At 44.1% G+C, this 26,767-nt stretch overlaps 2 protein-coding genes across 2 annotated transcripts in view; both read right to left on the bottom strand.

The window, feature by feature from the left end:
* LOC108704986 (complement decay-accelerating factor-like) overlaps positions 1 to 853 on the bottom strand; it is a 152,086-nt gene extending 151,233 nt beyond the window's left edge. The window contains exon 1 of the mRNA XM_041580716.1: positions 296 to 853. Coding sequence (XP_041436650.1) covers positions 296 to 398 — 103 coding nt within the window. The 5' untranslated portion in view covers positions 399 to 853. The remainder of the gene's footprint in view (positions 1 to 295) is intronic.
* Positions 854 to 1,365: 512 nt separating this feature from the next.
* LOC108705000 overlaps positions 1,366 to 26,767 on the bottom strand; it is a 44,489-nt gene continuing 19,087 nt past the window's right edge. The window contains exons 6-11 of the mRNA XM_041579286.1: positions 14,275 to 14,454; positions 13,663 to 13,842; positions 10,802 to 10,981; positions 9,093 to 9,356; positions 7,172 to 7,286; positions 1,366 to 1,441 (exon numbers count right to left, since the gene is read on the bottom strand). Coding sequence (XP_041435220.1) covers positions 1,366 to 1,441; positions 7,172 to 7,286; positions 9,093 to 9,356; positions 10,802 to 10,981; positions 13,663 to 13,842; positions 14,275 to 14,454 — 995 coding nt within the window. The remainder of the gene's footprint in view (positions 1,442 to 7,171; positions 7,287 to 9,092; positions 9,357 to 10,801; positions 10,982 to 13,662; positions 13,843 to 14,274; positions 14,455 to 26,767) is intronic.

Here is a 26,767-nt window from a genome sequence, read left to right as displayed (position 1 = left end):
CTGATTATTAAAAAACTTGCAAATTGATAGAAAAATAAGTTTGCTAATGGAAAGGGTGGAAATTATTAGTGATATAAATATGTATATTTTTCTGTCTAATCTTTATTTTATTTCCTTCAGGTGTGAGTGTTGAGACAAACAGAATCTAGTCCCAGTCTCTCCACACAAGACTTTGGTTTGTCAGGAATGTAAAGAGAACGGGAACAGTAGGCACAGAGCTACACCTAATGACCAATGAGTAATAATGCCTAATATTCTATACTTATGTACTATGTGTCATATACACAATCCTTACCTGCTATAGGAGTCTCATGAGTCCAGACTGCAGGTTCCCCAGGTCCAGCTGAAGTGAAGCCTTGGAGAGTCACAGTGTAATTGGTTCCATGTTTGAGCTCCATATTAAACTCTGTCACATTGGGTCTCAGCCAATGAGATTCTGTTTTATTGAAGGACAAGTCATATTCTCTCTGGGCCGAGATGATCAGCTGATCATGTTAAACACAAATATTATGTTTTTATTCATTCCTACCAATCAACCATTTTCCATTGTTACCAACTGATATTATACCTCTGGCCTAGTTTCCCTTGGAATTAATGCCAATTGTTTTGTTCATGTAAGAACTGGCTGCCAATAGTTGTCTAATTTGTCATATCAGCTATAAATTAGAATGTCTGGCCTGTATTATAGGGGTTGGGGGGATTTCCTACAGCCTGCAACAATACCTGTGCGGTGGGGACGCAAGCCGCATGGTCAGTCTTCCTAGCAGCCATCTTAAGCCGCGCCAGTGAAAGGCGCGAATTTCAAACATATAAATAGCTGCCCAGCATACAATGGTTGCCCGTGATAGAACTCTGTTTCTAGTGGTTTCTGAGCCTAGTGCGTCTGATCCTGTTATTCTGTTATCTTGATTATCCGTGTTTGACCCAGCCTGTTCCTGACTACTCTGCATTCTGGATCCTGACCCTCGCCTGCCTACGACAACTCTTCCTGCTTAACCCCTTGATTGACAACCCGGTTTGACCCTTGCCTGCCTGACGATTCTTGATATCTTCCTGCCTCGACCCAGCCTGTCTGACCATCCTTCTGCCTTAATCCTTTTGTACCATGACCTTCGGCCCAAAAGACTTTGCTAACAGCCGTGCCCCCTTGCCAGCCAGAACATCTCGCCTTGCACCCCTCGTCAAGTCCAGGTGGCACCCAAGTAAGCTGGGGGCTCCTCCCGAAGCCCAACGGTGGTCACACTACTGGTGAAGCCGAGCCGAGACCAGGGTGCTTGGCACTTGTTCTGGTATTGAGTGCCGGTCGTGACATTATCACGGGCCATGGAGGGCGAAAGTCACAATGATGCTGCTGCTCCTCCTGCTTCAGCTCCTCCAATTACCACCGAAGCGCTTCTTACCACCTTGCTTGGAGGACCATGAGCGGGAGCAGAACAATCTCCTACAGGAGCAACACACTGAGACAAAAACTGGTACACCCAAAGGATCCAACACCAAAAGAAAAACAAAGCAATGTGGTATACGGAGTCCAGTGTAGCGAGGAGAGCACAGATCTATACATTGGGGAGACAAAACAACTGCTCTCCAAGCGAATGGCTCAGCATAGGAGGGAGAACTCTACAGGGCAAAACTCAGCTGTCTTTCTACACTTAAAAGACAAGGGACACTCCTTTGAAGACAGCAAGGTCCAAATCTTGGATAAAGAAGACGCTGGTTTGAATGAGGCGTGAAAGAGGCGATTCATGTCAAGGTGGAGAGACCAACCCTGAACAGAGGCGGGGGCCTTCGACATCACCTGTCTGCTACATACAATGTGTTCTAACATCTGTACCCCGGCGGATTCAGAATACTTTACACATCCATTCATGCAACTCTCACAAGTAAACCCTGTATCTAGAAGTTGTATGATACATTGGATAATCCTATTACAACTACACAGAATCTACATCTCTGAGTTTCTTCAGATGTCACCTCTTTGAAGAGTTACAATGTGCCATTGTAAATGGATTAGTGGAAGAGTTTATATGCCGAGAACTTCCCACACCAGTCAGTTGTACTGAAGAAGCTGCTCGGATGAGTAGTGAAACGTCTTCATTGATTACTCAGCAAGTCCAGTTGTTTTTAGATTGACCTATACTAGATATACTATGACCTGGATGATTGAAAATCTTCATAGTCAATCTCCTACAGGGTTTTCACAGCCTAACCCGTCAGTTTGAGAATCCGCAAGTTCCGCAGCAGCTGCCTGTTCCTCCTGTGGGTTCATCTGCTATGTGGGGTAATACTATCAGGCCCCATGAACCCAAAATTGTGTTCCCCGAAAAGTTTAGTGGGGATCGCACCAAATTTTTTGTGTTTAAGGAGGCATGTAAACTGTACCTTGGTTTCTTCCCTCACTCATTTTCATCTGGTGAGGAGAAAGTAAGGTTTGTTATGACCCTGCTTTTGGGCGACCCCCAAATTTGGGCCCTAAGGCTGCCTATTTCTGACCCTGCACGCTATTCCCTGGAGTAATTTTTTAACAACATGGCAATTCTTTACGATGACCCAGATCGCGCATCTTCTGCCGATTCCGCGATTCATAAGTTGCGCCAGAGGAAAAGGGATTCGGAGGTGTATTGCACTGAGTTCCGCCGGTGGGCAGTAGAAACTGGGTGGAACGATATGGCTCTACGGAGTCAGTTCCGTTTGGGGTTAGCTGATCCTGTTAAGGACAGCCTTGTTAATTAACCCCTATCTTCCAACCTGGATGACCTTATGTCACTCGCCATCCAGGTAGATAGGAGACAAAGGGAGAGAAGGGGTGAGAGGGGTGTTTCTACTTATGCTGGGGTTACTAATGTAAAATCTAATATGGTGACCAATGTTAGGTTTTCTAACCCCTCTGTGCCTCTGCCTCAGGAGGAGCCTTTGTAGTTAGGCATATCTCATCTATCTCCTGAGGAGAAGGCACGCAGGCGTCTCCAAGGTTTATGTATATACTGTGGGGAAAAGGGTAATTTCTTAAATCTTTGCCCTAGGAGGAAAGGGAGGCTCCCTAACCTAAATGGAGAAGGGGATCTCCATTTGGGTGCAGGAATCTCCTCTCCCCAATCTGCCTCCAAGGTTTTGATTCCGGTTAAATTAACCTGGCCTACGGGGCCAAGGTGTCTGCATTTGTGGATTCTGGGGTGGAGGGAAACTTTCTGGATGCTGCTTTTGCTGCCAAATACAAGATTCCTTTGGTTTCCCTAACTACCCCCATGAGACTATGGGCAGTGGATAAGAGACCCTTAGGGTCAGGTGTGGTTTACAAACAAACCGCTTCTCTTTCTATGTGTATAAACAATGTGCATTGCGAGGAGATAGCGTTGTACCTTATAGAAGGTGCTACCTCTCCACTCATTTTGGGGTTACCATGGCTCTAGAGGCATAACCTTCTGATTGACTGGGTTTTGAGGGAGGTAATTCAATGGGGTTCTAAGTGTGGTGGGGTATGCTTTCCCTCAGTAGTGGCAACTACATCCCTTGAGGGGTTACCTGCTGCATATGCTGAATATGCTGATGTTTTTTTCTAAAAAGGCAGCTGAAACCCTACCCCCACACCAGCAGTATGACTGCCCAATTGATTTGATCCCTGGGTCCACGCCTCCTCGTGGTAGAACCTACCCTCTTTCATTGCCGGAAGCCCAGACCATGAAAGAGTATATAAAGGAAAATCTTGAGAGGGGTTTTATCAGACCTTCTAGTTCTCCTGCAGGGGCGGGTTTCTTTTTTGATGGGAAGAAAGATGGTGGTCTTCGTCCCTGTATCGACTATAGGGGGCTCAATAAGATCACCATAAAGAACCGCTATCCTCTCCCATTAATTTCCGAACTTTTTGATCAGGTTAAAAGTGCTAAGGTCTTTACCAAACTTGATCTTAGGGGGGCTTATAACCTGATACGTATCAGGGAGGGTGACGAGTGGAAGACAGCGTTTAACACCAGGGATGGCCACTACGAGTATCTTGTAATGCCTTTTGGTCTCTGTAATGCCCCTGCAGTGTTCTAGGAGTTTCTTCCAGGACCTGCTGGGGAACTTCGTAGTGGTCTACCTAGACGATATTCTTATTTTTTCCTCCAACATGAAAGAACATTTAAATCATGTTTGTGAAGTCTTACAAAGGCTAAGGGGAAATAATCTTTATGCCAAACTAGAGAAATGTACTTTTGGGGTTTCTTCTGTTCAGTTTTTGGGGTTTAACATTTCCAGCAAGGGTCTAGAAATGGATCCAGGCAAGGTGAGAGCAGTCCTGGATTGGACCCAACCCGTTTCATTACTTGCAACCCAAAGGTTTCTTGGTTTTGCTAATTATTATCGTCAGTTTATTAAGAATTTTTCCCTCATTGTGGCCCACATCACTAATTTAACAAAGAAGGGCGCTGACCCCAGCATGTGGCCTCCTGAGGCTGTTCAAGCATTTGAATTCCTTAAAAAGGAGTTCGGTTCTGCCCCAATCCTTCGTTACCCCGGCACTGTGCTTCCTTTTATTGTGGAGGTTGACGCCTCTGAGGTGGGAGCGGGGGCAGTCCTTTCTCAGAGGCACCCAACTACCAACAAGTTGCATCCCTGTGCTTTCTTCTCCAGGAAGTTTTCATCCGCAGAGGTGAATTATGATATTGGTAACAGGGAATTGTTGGCAATCAAATGGGCCTTTGAGGAATGGCGGCACCTCCTGGAGGGTGCAAAACATCTGGTGTCTATACTGACCACAAGAATTTACTATACATAGAGTCTATCAAGTGCCTAAATCCTAGGCAGGCTAGGTGGGCTCTATTTTTCACAAGGTTTAATTTTTCTCTGACTTTCAGGCATGGGACTAAAAACACCAAGGCGGATGCACTCTCTAGGAGTTTCGAATCCGTTTCTTCTGACTCTAGTGAGTGTACTCCCATTATTCCCAGGGAAATTATAATAGCAACCCTTGAATCTGACCTTTCTTCTCTATTGCTCCCTCTTCAAACATCTGCTCCTTTGAATACCCCTTCGGGGAGATGGTTTGTACCAAAGGAATTTAGGGAGCAAGTATTGAGAGAGGTTCATGATTCTAATTTGGCAGGGCATCCAGGCATTTCGAAGACGGTGTCCCTGTTATCCCATCATGTTTGGTGGCCATCATTCAAACAGGATGCTAAGGCCTTCGTTAATTCCTGCCCAGTCTGCCAAAAATCCAAGGCTTCTCGAAATTCTTCCCAGGGTCTGTTAATTCCCTTATCCATTCCAGAAAAACCTTGGTCCCGTCTTTCGATGGACTTCATTGTTGATTTGCCCCCTTGTCAGAGGAAAACTGTGATCTGGGTGGTGGTGGATAGGTTTAGCAAGATGAGCCATTTTGTTCCCCTTCCACACCTCCCTTCTGCTAAGACCTTGGCTGATTTGTTTGTTAATCACATTTTTAAGTTACATGGTTTTCCTGAAAATATTGTTTCTGACAGGGGGGTTCAGTTTGTCTCAAAGTTTTGGCGTGCTTTCTGTTCCTTGGTGGGGGTTGAGTTATCTTTTTCCACTGCTTATCAGCCCCAAACCAACGGCCAAACTGAGAGGGTGAACCAGTACCTGGAGCAGTACCTCAGGTGTTATGTGTCCGACAACCAGTCCACTTGGGCGGAACTGTTACCCTGGGCAGAGTTTGTGTACAATAATGCTACTCATTCTTCCTCTGGAGAATCCCCTTTCTTTATTGTCAATGGGTTGCACCCCAAAGCTTTTTCCTTCTCTGGGTCTGGTTCCCCTGTACCATCTGCCAACTCCTCCGTTGAGTTATTTTCTAAGGTTTGGTCTCAAGTGCATGAGTCTCTGTCTGCAGCTACATCAGCTAAAAAAAAAAGCTGCTGACAAATCTCGTACAGAGGCACCCCAGTATAAAGTGGGGGATTTGGTCTGGTTATCTACCAAGAATATCAAGTTGAAGGTGCCCTCTCTCAAACTGGGTCCTAAATTCATTGGTCCATATCCCATCACCGCAATTATCAACCCTTCTTGTGTTCGTCTTAAGTTGCCTGTTAATTTTAAGATTTCAGATTCATTTCACGTTTCTTTGTTAAAACCTGCTAACAATGTCCATTTTGTTTCTGTTCCTCCCCCAGTGTTAGTTGAAGGTCAGCCTGAACTTGACATCCAGGAGTTTCTAGATTCCTGCCTTGTGCGCGGTAAGTTGCGCGCCGGCGCGCTTGCCTCCTTCCTATTTAAAGGCGCAGGCGCGCTGGCGTAGTGACGCCAGCGTGCAAAGGCGCAAATTTCAAACATATAAATAGCTGCCCAGCATAGCAATGGTTGCCCGTGATAGAACTCTGTTTCTAGTGGTTTCTGAGCCTAGTGCGTCTGATCCTGTTATTCTGTTATCTTGATTATCCATGTTTGACCCAGCCTGTATCCTGACTACTCTGAACTCTGTATCCTGACCCTTGCCTGCCTACGACAACTCTTCCTGCTTAACCCCTTGATTGACAACCCGGTTTGACCGTTGCCTGCCTGACGATTCTGATATCCGCCTGCCTCGACCCAGCCTGTCTGACCATCCTTCTGCCTTAATCCTTTTGTACCGTGACCTTCGGCCCAAAAGACTCTGCTAACAGCCGTGCCCCTTCGCCAGCCAGAACATCTCGCCTTGCACCCCTCGTTAAGTCCTGGTGGCATCCAAGTAGCTGAGGGCTCCACCCAAGGCCAACGGCGTTCACACTACTGGTGAAGCCGAGCCGCGACCAGGGTGCTTGGCACTTGTTCTGGTGTTGGGTGCCGACCGTGACAATAGGGCTATACTTTAAATCCATGGGCCCCTAATAGTATCTGGGCAGTGTCAGACTGGGATACCAGGGGCCACCAGAAAAACCTTAGACCATTGGCCCATTTTCCAAACTATTATTCCTCCTCTCCTCACTCAACCTCTTTATTCTCCTAGTCTTTTAGCTCTATTTACTATATTCTTCCATTATTAAGCCTCTTTTTTTACCAAAAGAAAATAGGGAATGACCATGAAATAGGCCAAACAACAAGAGGCCACTTACACCTGGGCCCACCAGGATATCAGTGTGTCTCAGGAGTGATATTGTTGCTGATTTGTGAAGTTTAGAAGGTCCCTAACTCTGTACAAGGAACCCATCTACAGTAGTGACTGGGGGTGATTATCACCTGTTCTCTATTGATATTGTACGTTACCTGGTACCCAGTAAGGACTCCGTGTGTCTCTGACAATCCCCATTTTATTGTATTTTTTTTTTTATTATTAATAATACTCGGATACTGAGTGAAATCTGGTTTCCCTGGAGCTGAAACAGAACAAAGGAGAAAACAAAGGGGATCTAAACACAGTGATAACTTGGTTTACATTTACTCATGTTGATCATCTCAGCAATTTACATTTATTGTCCATTTTTATTATTTCTGTAAAAGACCAGACTTTTGGCTCAACTGCTAATCACAAACCCTAGGGTTAACTGTGTACAAAGAGTGCATAGAGTGTGCATAGAGTGTGCAAACTGCTAGTCACAAACCCTAGGGTTAAATGTGTACAAAGAGTGCATAGAGTGTGCAAAAAATATTTGCCTATATTAGAAGCAGACAGTAAATTGTCGGAAATTTTGGCTAAAACTGATGTCAAATGTGTACCAAGAAAGGCCCCTACCCTGGGCAAAATATTAGCCCCTAGCCAGGTCTCGTCTATCCCACTCAATGTAGCAGACAATTGGCTAACAGTGAAAGGCACTTACAAGTGTGGTGCCAATAAGTGTAAAACATGCCAAGTAATTTTCGTAGGTCCCGACTTTAGATCTAACAACACAGGACAGGTGTTCAAAAATAGAGGGTTCTACAACTGCAATACTAAAAATGTAGTATACCTCCTTGAGTGCAATCATTGTAACAAGCAATATGTGGGTCGTACATCCCGCACTCTAAAAGAGAGAGTTAGAGAACACATCAGGAGCATAACCAATAAGGAGGAAACCACCCCGGTAGGGAGACATTTTAAGACATGCTCACTGGGTGGCATCAGGGACCTAAAAGTCAAGGTAATCGAAAAAGTAAAAATACCCAATAGGGGAGGGGATGTTATCCATGGATTAAATCTTCTCAAATTGGATACCAGAATTCCTAATGGTCTCAACTCTAAACACGATATTAGTTATCTATACTAGACTTGTCACCTTTATAAGATCCAGAGCAGAGTAGGAGTTAATCTCTACCTGTCTTCCATCTCTCACTTTTCTCCCACCCCCTCCTCTCTCCCTCCCCCTCCCCCTCCTCTTCATGACCTTAAATCAACGTCAAACCGAATTAGACCGTGATACACAAGAAACATATATTTACAGTTTGTTTGGGTTTTAACTTTTTTAACAGTATTACCATGCAAGACGTGTTAGAGATATTTAAATAAAAAAATAATATGTTTTTATTGAGTACCCACTAGGGGTCACTGTTATTTTTTGTATAAAATGTGGCTGTTTGGTATGCACTGTTACCTATGACTAAGGGATTAATTCCCGAAACGCGTCAGGATATACAGCAGCAATAAATCTTTTCCAGAAGTGCCGTCTATTTGTTCCTGAACCTATTGCATAGAGTGTGCAGAGACACTAGCAATAAAAATTGAGTACAGATTGAAAAACTGCTCAGAGGAGCACCCCAAATAAAACTCCACCAATTCATTTTTGGGTTTACATTCCCTTAAATTGTGAGTTTGCACAGGCAGCATTTGTGTCAGTTATAGAGGGGCAGGGCTGGATCTACACTAACAGGCAGTGTTGGGGCTTATGATGTAACGTTTTATCCTCCACATCCACCCACTCATGTCCTTCTTGTCCTTCTTCTTTACATCTACCAATATTAATAGGGAATTGACTTTAAACATAGATTCTGGGTGTAATGTAATAGGATATATAAATACATAATTTCTTTATGGAGATAACTCAACAGTATTAACTGTTACAATAATACAGGGAAATGTTGCATGAGTAATTAAATGTTAAATTAAAGTTCCTGAATTGACTAAGAACTTGTGGTTTGTCTGATCTTCAACATGATGTTCTCATTCATTCATTCAGCACAGGAGTAAATATAGGGGAGGCTGTTCCTACCTGATTCCTCTGTCCTGATGGTTCTTCTCACCAGTTCTGTCCGTTTTCCTCCTTTGTAGCCAGAGATAGTGATGTAATACTCAGTGTAGGGCTGTAACTCACTGAGTGTCACTCCCTCTGTCTCTGGGAATATCTGACTCCTGCTTTGTCCCACTGTAACATAGGAAACACCAATGTGCCAGTATGATTGGCAGGGCCCAGGGCCACATTCCCATTGGAGGGAGATGCTGGTGGGAGTGACAAGTGTCACATTTAGCTGGAAAGCTGTAAGAGTAACAGGTTAGTAGCAGCTGTGGAATATTGGGAATTTTTATTTTAACATCTTGTTTCCATATTGGCACATTCCCTATTTACTCTCATCCCTGCTGTAATCTGAGCTCAGAGCTATGAGTGAGCAGGGAGAGACTCAGGCAGGAAGTGATGTCACACCAAGCTAATATGGCAGCTTATATCCTAAACAAACAGAGACAGTGTCTAGAGCTGTTTACTCAGGTATGGTAAAGCATTCTGCAGAATAAATATACTGTTATAGCTTGCACTATTGTGGCTAATCTGTTGCCAATAAACTGTCTTGGAGCTTTCCTTCTGTTCACATAGTGACCAGTAGATAGCACTGTGCTAAAGTATAAAACCCTTTGTAGCCATGCGCTTAGAGTCCATCTTGTGCTAGCTCTGGCATGAGCAGGCAGGCAGAGCTCAAGTGGAACCTAGACAGGTCAGGTCTAGAAAGGATAGGATACTCACCTTAAGTGGTCACTATAGGAGTGACAGATAGGCAGGTTATTTAATTGAGCATCTTAAGGCTCCTCCGAGGAGTTGAGTGGCATTATGATCCCAGCTACTAATTGCCCTGAAGTAGGGACTAAGTGTACAGACCTAGGGATGTAGATATTACCCTCAGATTCCACTTAGGGAAAAGGCTGAAAGTTGGGTGTACCTTCATTTGCTGCTGTGCCCATGTTCTCTTCCCTGTGGGGAATAATAATGACCAATGGTGCTGTGAGTTTATGCCTATCTATTGTTGCTGTATGATCCTGTTTTGCTCTTATGTACACTCCATTAAGGATTGTATTGTTCAATAAATATGTTCATTGGCTAAGTTATAAGAAACACTGGTGCAAATTATTGCACCTTGCATCAAGTTACACTACACCCTGCCTCCACACTGTTTGCGACGGCTTACTCCCTAAGATTTAAGGTCTCATCCGGAGCACAGTATTGGGAGTAGAGCTCAGAGAAAGAGAACGGTGCACTCATTTTACTATAGTGCTACAATTCTATTCTCTATTAAATATAAAGTTATCTGCCCCTATGGCACAGCTTGTTGCCCCCACTGGCAGCTGCCTGGTGCCTCTTACACTTAAATTCAGGCCCAGACTGGCAATCTGTAGATCCTGGCAAATGCCACAGGGGCTGCTGTAAGATGCCATAGACACTCACAGCTGAGAAACTCACCTCACTTTCCACTCCTGTCCCCTTATATATATATATATAACTTATATAACTCTTCTAGTGCAGAGAGTGTAATTACTCTGATTAATGATTTGGCTCAGTACATGGGAAATAACCCAGTTGATATACAGTAAGGATATAAAATGTTATTAGTGGGGGTGCATATTATTTACATGACACTGAGTCTTACAGATCCCTATTTACACTGTGATCCCCTGAGTGCGTCTCTCTGATTAATGATTTGGGTCAGTACTCACCAATACAGGGATCTGACGCATTCCAGTAATTGTGGATTCCATTACTCCAACATCTAATTACATCAGATACAGACTGATATCTGGGGGCACAGGTCACTGTTACAGATTCCCCCAGATCATAGAAATCTTTGTTCGGAGATAATGAATTGATTCCTGGTCCTGTCGGCTTTGCACATTGTTCTGGAAATGAAGAGAAAGGAATAAGGAAGATTTAAGGTGGTGAGATTTAGTCAGTAATATACAGGAGCAAACTGCAATCTAATATGTAACATAGGAGAAATATAGGAACAAACTCCTCTATAAACAGCCGCTGTTGGGCACATTATAAGAGAACAGAAAGCAATTTACACCTTTAGCTGGTTTAGAAATGAGAACTGTGAGCAAATTGCAAGTGACTAGTGTAGTTCTCAGCACTGGTATAACTACTGGTCTGCTGGCCACCACTCCATGACAGTTGCAGGCCGGGCCAGGCCAAGGTATTTTGGCTCCCTAGTCAGAGGCTTCTCCCCCCACCCAGTCCTGCACTGCCATTTCCAACCTTACTATTCATATTGCCCCCTGTACCTGTGCCAGCTTAAACTAAAACATCCATCATATTGTTACCCCTAATCTGTATCTATGCCAGCGACAGCCAAAAAATCTTCATATTGCCCCTAATTTGTACCTGTGTCAGCAGGAGCCAAAAATCCATCATATTGCCCCAAACATCTGTGTACCTTTGCCAGCAGCCACCATATTGTCCCATGTACCTGAGCCAACAGCAGCCAAAAAATCCACAATATTGCCCCGAAATATGTATCTGTGCCAGCAGCAGCCAAAAGTCCTTCATATTGACCCTAATGATCGGTTTTCTTGTGTAAGCAGCAGCCAAGATATTGCCCACAAATATGTACCTGTGCCAGCAGCTGCCAAGAGGGAGGTGGGGAGTGATTCTGCCCACAGTACAAATCATGGGCAAGAGGGGGTTGAAACAGGCATTTTATACATTTCAAACACTATTTAAGTCCAAGCAATCCAGTGTTTAAAAAAAAGAAGAAAAAAAAATCCCCTTAAAAGTGCGCCCCCCATGATTGTGCCCTACTGTACCTGCCCCTAGTTCCAGCCCTGGTTGCAGGTAGGTGCATGCAAGTCCCAGGTGGGTGCAGGTCAGGGTGCAGACTTTGCCAATGGGCCACTTCATGTAGTTACACCACTGCTTCTTGGCTTTGAAATATTTACTGGAAACATTGTGGCCTCACTGTTAATCTGGTTTTTGGTTGCCGGGATAAGTGATCCTAGCAACCAGACAGTTTGTTGTGACATTTAATCATTTTGTTTTTTTAAAGTTCAGTGTCAGCATTGCCCCAATAATGTCTTCACATTAGAATGAATGGATTTTACATATTGATTAACAGTCATTAACATTCACAAATGAGTCATGTGACAGTAGAATTACTGAGATATAGTACATATATATATATATATATATATATATATATTCAGCAGGGCCAGAACTAGGGGTAGGCAGAAGAGTCATGTGACTATGGTGCAAAGGTGGAGGGGTGCCAGGCACAAACCTCTTCTGCCGCCGTCCCCTAGATCAGACCCCTGTATCCTCAACAACTGTCAGCTTCTCGTCTTTGTGCTCACCTGCGCTCTTCCATTAGGGTTCTCACCTGGCTGCTATTTTACAGGCCTGGCTGGTAAAAATGATGGTTGATCCCAATGTTATTAATAGGGAATAAAGATAAATATATAGGAAGGTCAGTGATCCCAATGTTATTAATAGGGAATAAAGATAAATATATAGGAAGGTCAGTGATCCCAATGTTATTAATAGGGAATAAAGATAAATATATAGGAAGGCCAGTGATCCCAATGTTATTAATAGGGAATAAAGATAAATATATAGGAAGGTCAGTGATCCCAATGTTATTAATAGGGAATAAAGATAAATATATAGGAAGATCAGTGATCACAATGTTATTAATAGGGAATAAAGATAAATATATAGGAAGGCCAGTGATCCCAATGTTATTAATAGGGAATAAAGATAAATATATAGGAAGGTCAGTGATCCCAATGTTATTAATAGGGAATAAAGATGAATATATAGGAAGGTCAGTGATCCCAATGTTATTAATAGGGATAAAAGATAAATATATAGGAAGGTCAGTGATCCCAATGTTATTAATAGGGAATAAAGATAAATCTATAGGAAGGTCAGTGATCCCAATGTTATTAATAGGGAATAAAGATAAATATATAGGAAGGCCAGTGATCCCAATGTTATTAATAGGGAATAAAGATAAATCTATAGGAAGGTCAGTGATTCCAATGTTATTAATAGGGATAAAAGATAAATATATAGGAAGGCAGGTATTTTTTTCCAGAAAATCTTTTGCACACACTCGCTTGTGCTTGGGTGCTTGAGTGTCCATGGCCGGCAACAACCCTGGCTTCCTCTGTGTGCATGTATGTAGCCGACTGGGTTGCCTAGGGCACCCGGCTGGTTTGGCCCGGCACTGATATTCAGTTAACATTAACACTAGTTTGTCAGATATACAAAACATTATAAGTTGTGCCAGGGGAATCATATTTCCATTATAATTAAATTTCCTTATGTCTTCTGCGAGGGCAGACCACTCTAATGGCCCTTTACTACACTGTCACTAATCTGGGTCGGGCTTTCTCAAAATCCGTAAAAGTCACAGAAAAAAAGTGCAACTTTTATGGGATTTATTGACAAAACTGCAACAATTCAGAATCTGAAAAGACTCTTAGACCTGTGGAAATCATAGGAAATCATAGGAGTCAATGGCAGACTTTTGTGCCACAATATGAAAAAGTGGGAATCTAACACTTAAATGTAATGTACTTACCCTCACAGTGAACTCTCCACATATAGTTATATTGTACAGATTTACATGTAATTGTGTCCCAGAAGGGTTTATATCCCAGTGGGCACCTCACAGACACCACCATGTTGGGGGGATAATAATCTTGGGGTGGAACAAGCTGCACATTTGGATCCCTGGAGAGGTCAGATTTCTTGCATTGCTCTATAAGAGACAAACAGGACAGGCTTATGGGGGAGTGGGACACTTTATATTGCCCTGATGGTCAATTTTATGATCATAACTGCTGCCTGGTTGCTAGGGTAATAGAGCCCCAGCAATCAAAGAACAGTTTGAACCGACAGCCTGGGAATTGCAGAAGAAAAGTAAAAAATTTAAAGAACATAAATGACAACAAATTGCATAACTTTCTATATCACACAAATCACACCTCCCAACATTTAAAAACAGAAAGAGGGACAAAAAGTTGTGCCCTGTGCAAAGTGGGAATTTTTTTGACCCTCTAATTACCATGTCCATTTTACAAAAGTTGGCAGTTTATGAAAGTTTGAACACAACTTGAACACAGTTTTAGTGCAATTCTTTGTGTACTCTAATAGTTTTGCTAATAATAAATTGCTGTGGGTGAGTAATTACCTGTGCAGGGAGCACTATTATTCCACATGACGATCCTCACATTCCTCATACATCTTATTTTCACTCTCGTAGGGTAATATCCCTCCATACACCTCACTGTCACTGATTCCTCTGGATCATAATATTCCTGTTCTACCCCAGTCCTGTTTATTCCATTTATCTGTGACAGGAGACACTGGTCTGGAATAAGAATAAAGTACATGCGGTTATTATACTCACACAGGTTATATTGAGGTATTTCAGCTCATTCCTTATCATATAATACTGGGGGTTCATGTCATGTAACTGTATTAGTAATGAGGCATCATATTGTCCCTAATTTGTACCTGTGTCAACAGTAGCCAAAAATCCATCATATTGCCCAAACATCTGTGTACCTTTGCCAGCAGCCACCATATTGTCCCATGTACCTGAGCCAACAGCAGCCAAAAAATCCACAATATTGCCCCAAAATATGTATCTGTGCCAGCAGCAGCCAAAAGTCCTTCATATTGACCCTAATGATCGGTTTTCTTGTGTAAGCAGCAGCCAAGATATTGCCCACAAATATGTACCTGTGCCAGCAGCTGCCAAGAGGGAGGTGGGGAGTGATTCTGCCCACAGTACAAATCATGGGCAAGAGGGGGTTGAAACAGGCATTTTATACATTTCAAACACTATTTAAGTCCAAGCAATCCAGTGTTTAAAAAAAAGAAGAAAAAAAAATCCCCTTAAAAGTGCGCCCCCCATGATTGTGCCCTACTGTACCTGCCCCTAGTTCCAGCCCTGGTTGCAGGTAGGTGCATGCAAGTCCCAGGTGGGTGCAGGTCAGGGTGCAGACTTTGCCAATGGGCCACTTCATGTAGTTACACCACTGCTTCTTGGCTTTGAAATATTTACTGGAAACATTGTGGCCTCACTGTTAATCTGGTTTATGGTTGCCGGGATAAGTGATCGAAGCAACCAGACAGTTTGTTGTGACATTTAATCATTTTGTTTTTTTAAAGTTCAGTGTCAGCATTGCCCCAATAATGTCTTCACATTAGAATGAATGGATTTTAGATAGTGATTAACAGTCATTAACATTCACAAATGAGTCATGTGACAGTAGAATTACTGAGATATAATACATACATATATATTGTAGCATGGTTGGGAAAATCATGGATGGAAAGTATATCCCTCCCAGAATCCTCTATGAAGCAGAGGGATGTGAAAATGAGGCTGTGAGTAGCAGGGAGGTGATTAGTCTCACCTGGAGTAAAAAGGTGGGGGCACAATTAAGGCTGCTCTCTGCCCTGGAGAGAGAGAGAGAAAGGAGAGCTACTGGAGGGCTGGGTTACAAGTTCTCATAGTAACTACATGTTACCTATGGTTAAAGGACAAGGAAAGTGTAAAATAGAATAAGGCTAGAAATGCTGTATTTTGTATACTAAACATAAACATGAACTTACTGCACCACAAGCCTAATCAAACAAATGATTTATGCTTTCAAAGTTGGCCACTGGGGGTCACCATCTTGTAACTTTGTTATACATCTTTGCAAGACCAAGACTGTGCACATGCTCAGTGTGGTCTGGGCTGCTTAGGGATCATCATAAACAAAGCTGCTTGAGTTCTGCATGGCAGGTAAGTAAGGCGGGGGCTCCCCCTGCTGTACATAAGTATGATTGTTTCCCTGCAGAGCAGTTAGGGACCGTCTGACAATTCCTATCCACAGCAGTAACTGAAGGGAGAATTTCACTGCATACAGTCAGGTTTCTTATAAAAACTGTACACATTTTCTTATTAAAGTATATTGGAGAAAGGTTTATTTTTCATTAAAGAATGTAAAAATGGGATTTTATTGTTTTGCCTTTCCTTATCCTTTGAAGCATAAGGACTTTTATTGCTGGACACAAGTTTCCAGAAAGAGACAAGTTATCTGGAAACAAGGACTGGCCACCAGCTTCTGCCTTAAGTGTTTGGGGAGCGGCTGCTTCCAGGAGAAAAGCACAAGGAATCTCTAAAGGACTGTGAGTTAACAGTTAATTTTGTTTGCTGGACTTATATTGCCCCAGTGGGAGACTGTGGGACCTTTTGGAAAAAGACATTTTCATTTATCAGTACAGCTGGACTATTTTTGTTTACTGCCTTCCCAAAGGGTATGAACTGTTATGTTGGTGTTTAAGCTGCTGTGTTATATAAATGCCCACGTGAGATCAGCTGGAAACCTGTGTATTGTCTACTGTCTGTGTGAGAGGAGTTGCTGCTGCTACTACCTAAAGAGCCATTCCCCACAATTGGTGCTTGGATGCGGGCAGCTCCTTAAAAAGACAGTCATATTAAAGGATTGTTATATCAAGCACAGTAGGGTGACTTTCACAGAACATTGCCAATATGGAGGAGATTCTAAAAGAACTTGTAAAGTCCAATGCGCAGCAGCAGCGGACTAATCAAATACTCGCAGAGTCTGCTCAAACAGCTTTAAAGGACAAGGAAAGGCAAAACAATAAAATCCCATTTTTACATTCTTTAATGAAAAATAAACCTTTCTCTAATATACTTTAATTAAAAAATGTGTGCCGTTTTTATAAGAAATCTGACTGTATGCAGTGAAATTCTCCCTTCATTTACTGCTGTGGATAGAAATTGTCAGACGGTCCCTAACTGCTCTGCAGGGAAACAATCATACTTATGAACAGCAGGGGGAGCCCCCGCCTTACTTCCCAGCCATGCAGAACTCAAGCAGCTTTGTTTATGACGATCCCTAAGCAGCCCAGACCACACTGAGCATGTGCAGGGTCAGGCCAAGATGTATAACAAAGTTACAAGATGACAGCCCCCAGTGGCCAACTTTGAAAGCATAAATCATTTGTTTGATTAGGCTTGTGGTGCAGTAAGTTCATGTTTATGTTTAGTATACAAAATACAGCATTTCTAGCCTTATTCTATTTTAGACTTTCCTTGTCCTTTAAAGGAACAGCAGGCTATCAACAGTCAGCTTCTAAAACGGATCGAGACTATGGAAAAGTCCCAAGGTGGATCAAGAGAGCCCGTCTCTGTGTATAAAAGAGTGCAAACCTCTTTACAAAAGATGACATCAGAGGATGATGTGGAGGCTTATCTCGCCATATTTGAAAGAGTGGCAAAGCGGGAAAAACTTTCACCTGACCAGTGGGTGGGGGTGCTTGCTCCCTTTTTGTCCGGAGAGTCGCAAAATGCTTATTTTGATTTAAATCCTGAGGATGCCCATCAGTACCAAAAGTTAAAAGCGGAAATAGTGGCCCGGTTGGGAGTAACCCTGGCTATGAGGGCCCAGCGGGTACATGCCTGGACATTTGATGTGGTCAAACCTGTAAGGTCTCAGATGTATGACCTAATACATCTTGTCCAAAAGTGGCTACAACCAGAGGAATTAACTCCTGCACTAATAGTGGAAAGAGTGGTCCTGGAACGTTTTCTCCATACTTTACCCATTCGGCTGCAACGTTTTGCAGGCCAAGCTGATGCGACTGATGCTAACCAGATGGTGGCCCTGGTGGAGCGGTTTCTTACCACAGAGGATTTTCTTCAAAGTTCAACAGCTAAAACTGCTGGCCCTAAGAGTCAAAAGGCACTGTGTATAGGTAAAGACATACCAACCACTAAAGGGTGGAAAGAGGCCCCAAAAGGTGGAAATGATTCCATGACCAAGCAATTGAGAGGACAAAGCCATAAACCAGACCTGCAGGTTAGGGATAGAGGACAAGTAATTTGTTGGCGCTGTCATGAGCCAGGGCATATGGCAGCCAGATGCCCACTTACCCTGGAACCCATGGATTGTAGCACTGCACAACCACATTTGTCCTTATTTGCTAAGCCTGTTTGTATTGCCCAACCTGGTGCAGAAGTGGAGCCACAAATGTGTACCGTCAAAGTAGACGGGAAGGAAGTTTCTGGCCTTCTAAACTCTGGAAGTCTGGCAACTTTGGTTCATGCCAGCCTGGTAGACAAGCAGAAGCTACAGTCATACCAGATGGGAGTTATTTGCATACATGGGGATGTTAAAAACTATCCCACAGCCTCCCTCTCCTTTGAAACGGCTGGTGGAATTTGCATTCATGAAGTGGGAGTGGTAACAAATTTAATGCATGATGTTATTTTGGGACGTGATTTTCCTGTGTTTTGGGACTTACGGGTAAAATAAAAGTGTGCGAGGAGGGAAGTGTGCCTCCAATGTCTATTTCCCCAATATGTCCTGAATCTTTAGAGTCGAATCTTCCCATATGTCCTTAGCCTTTAGAGTGTTTTTCCCCAGGTGAGGCTGTAGTGGCCCAGAAAAAAATTGCAATTTCCCTTTAGAGGTCTTGGTAGGAGAGGATGCGGAGCCTGAACTTGATCTGCCTGATCTACTCATTTCCCGGGATAATTTCGGCACTGCCCAACTAACGGACCACACCTTAAGTAAAGCTCGGGAACAAATAAAGGTTGTAAATGGGGTGCCCTAGGAACCAGGTTCTGATAAAATATTTCCTCATTTTGCAATGGAAAATGATTTACTGTATAGAGTAAATGAAGTACGGGGTGAGAGGATAGAGCAACTGATAGTTCCCCAAGCCCATAGACGTACAGTGCTGGATTTGGCACACGCCCATGTGTTAGGGGGACATTTGGGCTATGAGAAAACGAAAGACCGGGTGTTACAAAGGTTTTACTGGATTGGGGTACACCGAGAGGTAAAACAATATTGTGATTCCTGTCCCATTTGTCAGTTAACGGCCACAATGCCACATTTCAAAAGTCCCCTTATACCCTTGCCTATAATTGAGGTACCTTTTGACAGGATTGCCATGGATCTGGTAGGCCCTCTAGTCCGATCTGCTAGGGGACACCAATATATCCTTGTTGTACTTGATTATGCCACGTGGTATACCGAGGCAATTCCACTAAGGAACGCTTTAGCAAAAAGCATTGCCAAAGAGTTGGTTTTGATGTTTACATGTACGGGGATCCCAAAGGAGATCCTCACTGACCAGGGGACACCCTTTATGTCAAAGGTAACAAAAGAATTGTGTAAGTTACTGAAAATCACCCAACTGCGTACCTCAGTGTACCACCCCCAAACAGATGGGCTGGTAGAGAGGTTTAACAAAACGCTAAAAGGCATGTTAAAGAGGGTGGTAGCTTTGGATGGTAAGGACTGGGATGGCCTTTTACCTTACCTCATGTTTGCCATATGGGAGTTGCCCCAAGCTTCCACTGGGTTCTCTCCTTTTGAACTGGTGTATGGTAGACACCCAAGCGGTCTCCTGGATATTACTAAGGAGACCTGGGAACAGGAAGCCACTCCCTTTAAGAGTGTAATCGAACATATCAGTCAAATGCAAGATAGAATCGAAAAGGTTATGCCTATTGTATGGGAGCATTTGCAACAGGCTCAGGAGGCCCAGTCCAGGGTGTATAATCGCTCGGCTAGGGTGAGAACCTTTAATCCGGGGGATAGAGTACTGGTTCTTGTTCCCACAGTAGAAAGTAAATTCTTAGCAAAATGGCAAGGTCCTTATGAGATTGTAGAGAAGGTAGGAGAAGTTAATTACAAGGTTCATCAACCTGGGAAAAGGAAACCCTACCAAGTGTATCATGTAAATTTGATTAAGCCCTGGAAGGACCGCGAGACCCTTGCGGCTGTAACCTTCCCTAGGGAAACAGCAGGTAGTTCGGTTCCAGAGGTAAAAATATCTAAAACCCTGTCGCCAAGTCAAACACAAGAGGTAAAAGAGTTCTTACAAAGAAGGATGTGTTTTCAGAGTTGCCAGGGCGAACCATGGTGATTAACCATGACATTATGACAGAACCTGGGGTAAAAGTAAACTTGAAACCCTATAGGGTGCCTGAAGCTCGCAGGCAGGCAATCTCAGATGAAGTCAAAAAGATGTTAGAGCTTGGGGTAATAGAAGAGTCATGCAGTGAGTGGTCTAACCCCATTGTCTTAATTCCTAAGCCAGATGGCAGTCTCCATTTTTGTAATGGTTTCAGAAAATTAAATGAAGTCTCTAAATTTGACGCATACCCCATGCCCAGAGTAGATGAGCTGATTGAGAGGTTTGGCCCAGCAAGGTATATAACCACCCTTGACCTTACAAAGGGTTACTGGCAAGTTCCCTTAACTGACAGGGACAAAGAGAAAACTTCTTTTTCTACCCCTGAAGGGTTATTCCAGTACAAAGTACTGCCTTTTGGTTTACATGGGGCCCCAGCTACATTTCAAAGGCTGATGGACCGTGTTCTTAAGCCCCATCAGAAATATGCCTCAGCCTATCTTGATGACGTGGTCATCTTCAGCACAGATTGGCAAAGTCACTTGCCCAGAGTCCAGGCTGTTCTGGATTCAATCAGAGCGGCTGGTTTAACAGCCAACCCAAAAAAATGTGCCCTTGGGTTAGAAGAGGCCCGTTACCTGGGATATGTAATTGTAAGGGGGGTAATTAAGCCCCAGATACACAAAATTGAGGCTATACAAAACTGGCCCCAGCCACTGTCAAAAAAACAAGTAAGAGCTTTTTTAGGAATGGTGGGCTACTACAGGAGTGTAACGTTCGGTATCCCACAACCCAGAGTAAACCCCAATGTCCCGGGCTCGGCTCACGCTTCGGCCTATAACCGCCGCCTTTCACGTCGGGTGGAGCCCTCCGCTACTCGGATGCCGCCAGGACTTAATAGTGAGGAGACTGAGGGAAGAACTCTGGGCGAGCAAGGGAACTAAACGTAGAGTTAACAAAGTCCAGGAACGGGCCGAGTCAAAACCAATCGGAATGCGGTACAAAATCGGTAAACAGCAGAGTGGTCGAGGTCACAGGCCGGGTCAGCAACTAACAGGGTCGAAGTACAGAAACGGAATCCAAAGAGTAGTCGGGAACAAGCCAAAGGGTCAGGGCAGGCGGAAGTCAAACAGTAATCAGGAATAGCCAAAGGTCACAACAAGAAACACAGAATAATCACACCCAGGAACGATAAACAGAACCTACGTTGGGCAAGGCAAAAAGGACTGCTGGCCATTTAAAGATTTGAATTTGGCGCCACAGGACGCTGGCGAATCAGCGCCAGCGCCTGCGCCTTTAATTACTGCGCATGCGCGCCGCGCGCTCCATAGGAGCCGGCGCCTGAGGCCTAGCCGCATCGGCGGCGGCGGAGAGGAACGGGCGTCCCCGTCGAGGGGGCGACAGGCGTCCCTGTCGTCCCCTCGGTAAGTTTATAACATTACCCCCCCCTCCAGAGGGGGCCACTGGACCCTTAGGTTTGTTGGGAAATTTAGAATGAAATTGTCTCACCAACCTATCCGCCTTAACATCAGAGGCGAAAACCCAGGATCTCTCCTCAGGACCATAGCCCTTCCAATGAACCAGATATTGGAGTTTGCCCCTAGAGATACGAGAGTCAATCAACCTGTGAACCAAAAATTCGGATTGACCCTCAACAGAAATAGGAGGGGGAGGAGAATTCTGACGTACCACTCTAGCAGGTCTCAACAGAGATACATGGAAGGAATTAAAAATCTTGAGTTCGGGGGGAAGATTTAACCTGACAGTACATGGGTTGATAACATCAGATATAGAGAACGGACCAATAAACTTGGGACCCAGTTTGGCTGAAGGGACTTTCAAAGAAATGTTTTTGGAGGACAGCCAAACCTTGTCACCAACCTGATACACAGGAGAATCCCTCCGATGTTTGTCTGAAGCCCTCTTCTGAGCAGCTACTGCAGAAGATAAGGACTTCTGAACCTCCTGCCAAGTCTTGGAAAAATCCTCCACAAAGGAATTAACAGCAGGAAGATCACAAGAACCTGAAAATGAAAAAACTCTGGGATGAAGACCAAACACTGTGAAAAAAGGAGATTTGCCAGTGGAGGAATGAATGGCATTGTTATAGGCAAATTCAGCCCACGGAAGAAAATTAACCCAAAGTGCCTGATTGCAGGACACATAACATCTAAGATATTGTTCCAGAGTCTGATTTGTCCTCTCAGTCTGACCATTGGTCTGGGGATGATATGCGGAAGAGAAAGACAGATCAGTACCCATTAATGAACAAAAAGCCCGCCAGAATTTGGACACGAATTGAACCCCCCTATCCGACACAATATTGAGAGGAGCCCCGTGAAACTTAAATATATGGACAATAGAGAGCGCTATTGCGGATATGCCAACGGGACGCTCCCCGGGTCCGGACGGCCTTCCTGCCGAATGGTATAAGGCTCATACTAAAATCCTTACTCCCAGACTCACCACGTTGTTTAATAATGTCTCCCAAACCAAGGCACTACCAGAGTCATGTTATATGGCCCATATCGTCCTGATACCAAAAGAGGGGAAACCACCAGAATGCTGTGAATCCTATCGTCCCATCTCCTTGCTAAATTGTGATGCCAAAATATTTGCGAAGGTCCTAGCTAATAGGGTGAAAATGGTAACTGCTGAGTTAGTACATCCGGACCAGACAGGTTTCATGCCTAGCAAGGCTACTGATATCAATATTCGGAGGCTTTATAACAACCTGGCTTTAGACCACAGCAACAAGGGCAGCAGAATAGTGGTGTCTATTGACACAGCGAAAGCATTTGACACTATATCATGGGCTTATCTATGGGAGGTTTTGACTAAATTTGGTTTTGGCCAGCGCTTTTTGGACTGGGTCCGGGCATTATACTTAAAACCTAGGGCTAGGGTGCTGGTGAATGGTTTGCTGTCAGATGTGGTGCAGCTGGGGAGGGGGACTAGGCAGGGATGCCCCCTCTCTCCACTGCTGTTTGCCCTGGCCATAGAGCCTTTGGCAACAAGACTTAGGGACTCCCCAGAAGTGGAAGGTCTGAGAATTGGCAGGATCGAGGAGAAACTATCGTTATATGCTGATGATATGCTTCTCTATTTGGCTAACTCGGGCAGGGCCTTGAGTAAGGCTTTGGAGAGCATTGAGGAGTTTGGGGAGTTTTCAGGGCTGCGGATCAACCAGTCCAAGTCAGTTATTTTCCCGATTGATCCACTACCCCCAGGGACGCCGGAGAGCCTAGGTCAACTGAAGGTGGTGCGCTCCTTTAAATATTTGGGAATTGTGATACAGGCAGACTTCAAAAAATTTGAGGAGCATAACTTGACCCCAGTAGTCAAATCTTTGATTGCGAAGACAGAGGTCTGGCAGAATTTGCCTCTTTCTCTTCCCGGCAGGATTAATTTATTTAAGATGGTTTTTCTCCCCAAATTTTTATATTTATTTCACAATTCCCCAATAATGCCCCGGAATCAATGGTTTAAGTATCTTGACTCCATTCTACGTAAGTTTCTCTGGGCGGGTGAACATCCACGGCTGGGCTTTCGAACCCTACAGGCGCCCGCATCTGGTGGCGGCCTAGCTTTGCCTAATCTCAGATCGTATTTTCTAGCGAGTCAACTTACCTATGCGCATTGGTGGACTATTCCTCAGCCCGACAATCCTTCCACTATGCTTGAGGCAGTGACAATGGGTTCTTTGGAAGCTTTAACTAAATTACTGTATAGAGGGTCCTCCTCGCAGTGCTCCATCACTACACCTATGGCCACTGTTGTGGGAGTGTTCCAAAAAGCGCTGAGGATCGCCCAGAAGGCAAGACCTGTGTGGTCCTGTTGGACGCCTCTTTGGGGAACAGTGCTCTTCCACACTTGCAGGATCTGCCGGATATCAGCAGCTGGGCCAGTCGGGGGGTTAAAACCTTGAACAATATTGTGGTCAATGGGGAATTGCAGCAGTTCCAAAGCCTACAGGGCACTTACCACTTGCCACATTCCATGTTTTTCCGATACCTTCAGCTCAGGCATGCCTTTACCACCCAATTCCCCACTAGACCCATTACACTGGTTGAGACTACTTTAGAGGTTTATCTGAGGAAGGTGGACCTACGGAAACCTACCTCCCGGTTTTATGTCATACTAGAACAGGCTAGTCCAGATCCTCTCACGAAGATTAGGGATAAGTGGGCTGAGGATATTCCGGGCCTGGACGAGGAGATGTGGACTGATGCGCTGAAGCAGGTCCCAGATATCACCATATCAGTTAGAGACAGGTATATACAAACCAAGTTTCTAAACAGAGTATACCTTACACCGTATAGACTGGCGAAAATATATCCTATGGTTTCGGACCAATGCAACAAATGCAGCCAGGAGGTAGGCACTGTTATGCATGTTTTCTGGGATTGCCCGAGGATTCAGGGGTTCTGGGAAGAGGTTCTGCAGCACATCTCTCTAGTCTTGGATGTCCCGAGTTTTAGGACCCCCTTAGTCTGTCTCTTGGGCATTATGGATGATCTGGGTTTGAAAGCTGTAGTCAAACTGTGCTACTTACAGCTTTTGTTTTATGCTAAAAAATCTATTCTTCTACATTGGAAATCAGTGGACCCCCCGACCGTTACCTTCTGGAGGAGACAGGTTAATATTATCCTCCCTTACCAGAAATTGGTCTATGTTGCTAGGGGTTGCCCCAAGAAGTTCGAGGGCATTTGGGGAGCTTGGTTGGAATACGAGGAGAAGCGCTAGGATTGTATTGCTTTTGTGACGAGGTTCTGACTGCTGGTTCTACTTTCACTATGTATGTCCTGTTATTATTTTCGTGTGTGTATGTATGTTTGTTTTGAAAATGCAAAAATAAAAACTTTTAAAAAAAAAAAAAATATATGGACAATGAAAAGTTCAGCTAGAGTCTTGGCAGAGGGAAGGGCAGAAAGAGGAATAAAATGAGACATTTTACTAAAACGGTCCACCACTACCCAGATAACAGTATGCCCCTTCGATGGAGGTAATTCTACAATGAAATCCATGGATATATGAGTCCAAGGTCTCTCAGGAATAGGAAGTGACTGCAGCAACCCTTGAGGTAAAGATCTAGATGGCTTAGATCGTTGGCAGACTGGGCATGACTCAATATATTTGGCAACGTCTTGTCTTAAAGTCGGCCACCAGAGAGTACGAGACAACAAATCGCAAGTCTTCGCACAACCCGGATGACCAGCCACTTTAGAATCATGAGTCTCGTGAAAGACTGCTTCACGTAAATCGCTAGGAACAAACAACTTGCCCACAGGAATATCAGGAGGGGAATCTACCTGGGCATTCGACAAGGAGGTAGAGAGATCCGGACTCAAGGCTGCCACAATCACCTCCTTAGGAACAATAGAAACTGGTTCCAAATCCTCCCTAGGCTTGGAGACAAAACTTCTAGAAAGGGCATCTGCTTTCAAATTCCTTTCTGCAGGTCTGTAGGTGATGAGAAAATTAAAACGTGAGAAAAACAATGACCACCTGGCTTGACGAGGGTTTAACCGTTTAGCAGATTCAATGTACAACAAATTTTTATGATCTGTGAACACAGAAACTGTATGCTTGGCACCCTCAAGGAGATGTCTCCATTCCTCAAATGCCAATTTAATGGCCAATAATTCCCTATTGCAAATATCGTAATTGACCTCAGCAGAGGAGAATTTTTTTGAGAAAAAGGCACATGGGTGAATTTTACCAGAGACAGGATGTCGTTGAGATAATACTGCTCCGGCACCGATCTCAGACGCATCCACCTCAACAATAAAAGGCAAAGATGAGTCTGGATGCCGGAGAACTGGAGCAGAAATGAAGGCCTCTTTTAAGAGGCTAAAGGCCTCAACAGCCTCAGCAGACCAAATACTAGGGTCAACCCCTTTCTTAGTTAAAGCAGTAATTGGGGCCACCAATTTGGAAAAATTCAGAATAAATTGCCTATAGTAATTAGCGAACCCTAAAAATCTCTGGATCACTTTCAAAGAAAGGGGTTGTGCCCACTGCTGAATTGCTTGGACTTTAGTGGGCTCCATCTCAAGACCAGTTTGGGAAATAATATATCCAAGGAAGGGTACAGCAGAGACTTCGAAGAGACATTTCTCAAGCTTAGCATACAGATGATTCTGCCTTAACCTGGATAGAACCTCCCGAACATGAGCACGATGGGAAAACAAATTTGAAGAAAAAATTAGAATGTCGTCTAAGTAGACAACGACAAACCGACCCAAAAGATCACGGAAGATATCGTTAACCAGTTCTTGAAAAACAGCGGGGGCGTTACACAGACCAAATGGCATTACCAAGTATTCATAATGCCCATCTCTGGTATTAAAAGCGGTCTTCCACTCATCCCCCTCCTTTATCCTGATTAGATTATAGGCACCCCTTAAATCCAATTTGGAAAAAATAACAGCCCCCTTCACTCTATCAAAGAGTTCAGAGATTAAAGGGAGGGGGTAACGATTCTTGACCGTGATCTTATTTAACCCTCTATAATCGATACAGGGTCTAAGAGTCCCATCCTTCTTTTTGACAAAAAAAAACCCAGCCCCCGCAGGGGAAGAAGAAGGTCTAATGAACCCCCGCTCCAAATTCTCTTTAATATATTCCTCCATGGCTAAAGACTCGGGAGGGAAAGAGGATATGTCCTTCCCTTGGGAGGAGAAGACCCAGACAATAATTCAATAGCACAGTCATAGGGTCTATGGGGGGGT

This window comes from Xenopus laevis, chromosome 1S (assembly GCF_017654675.1).
Source record: "Xenopus laevis strain J_2021 chromosome 1S, Xenopus_laevis_v10.1, whole genome shotgun sequence".
Lineage (NCBI taxonomy): Eukaryota > Metazoa > Chordata > Amphibia > Anura > Pipidae > Xenopus > Xenopus laevis.
Note: the sequence above shows the minus strand (reverse complement) of the source record. Positions and strands in the feature narration are given on the sequence as shown.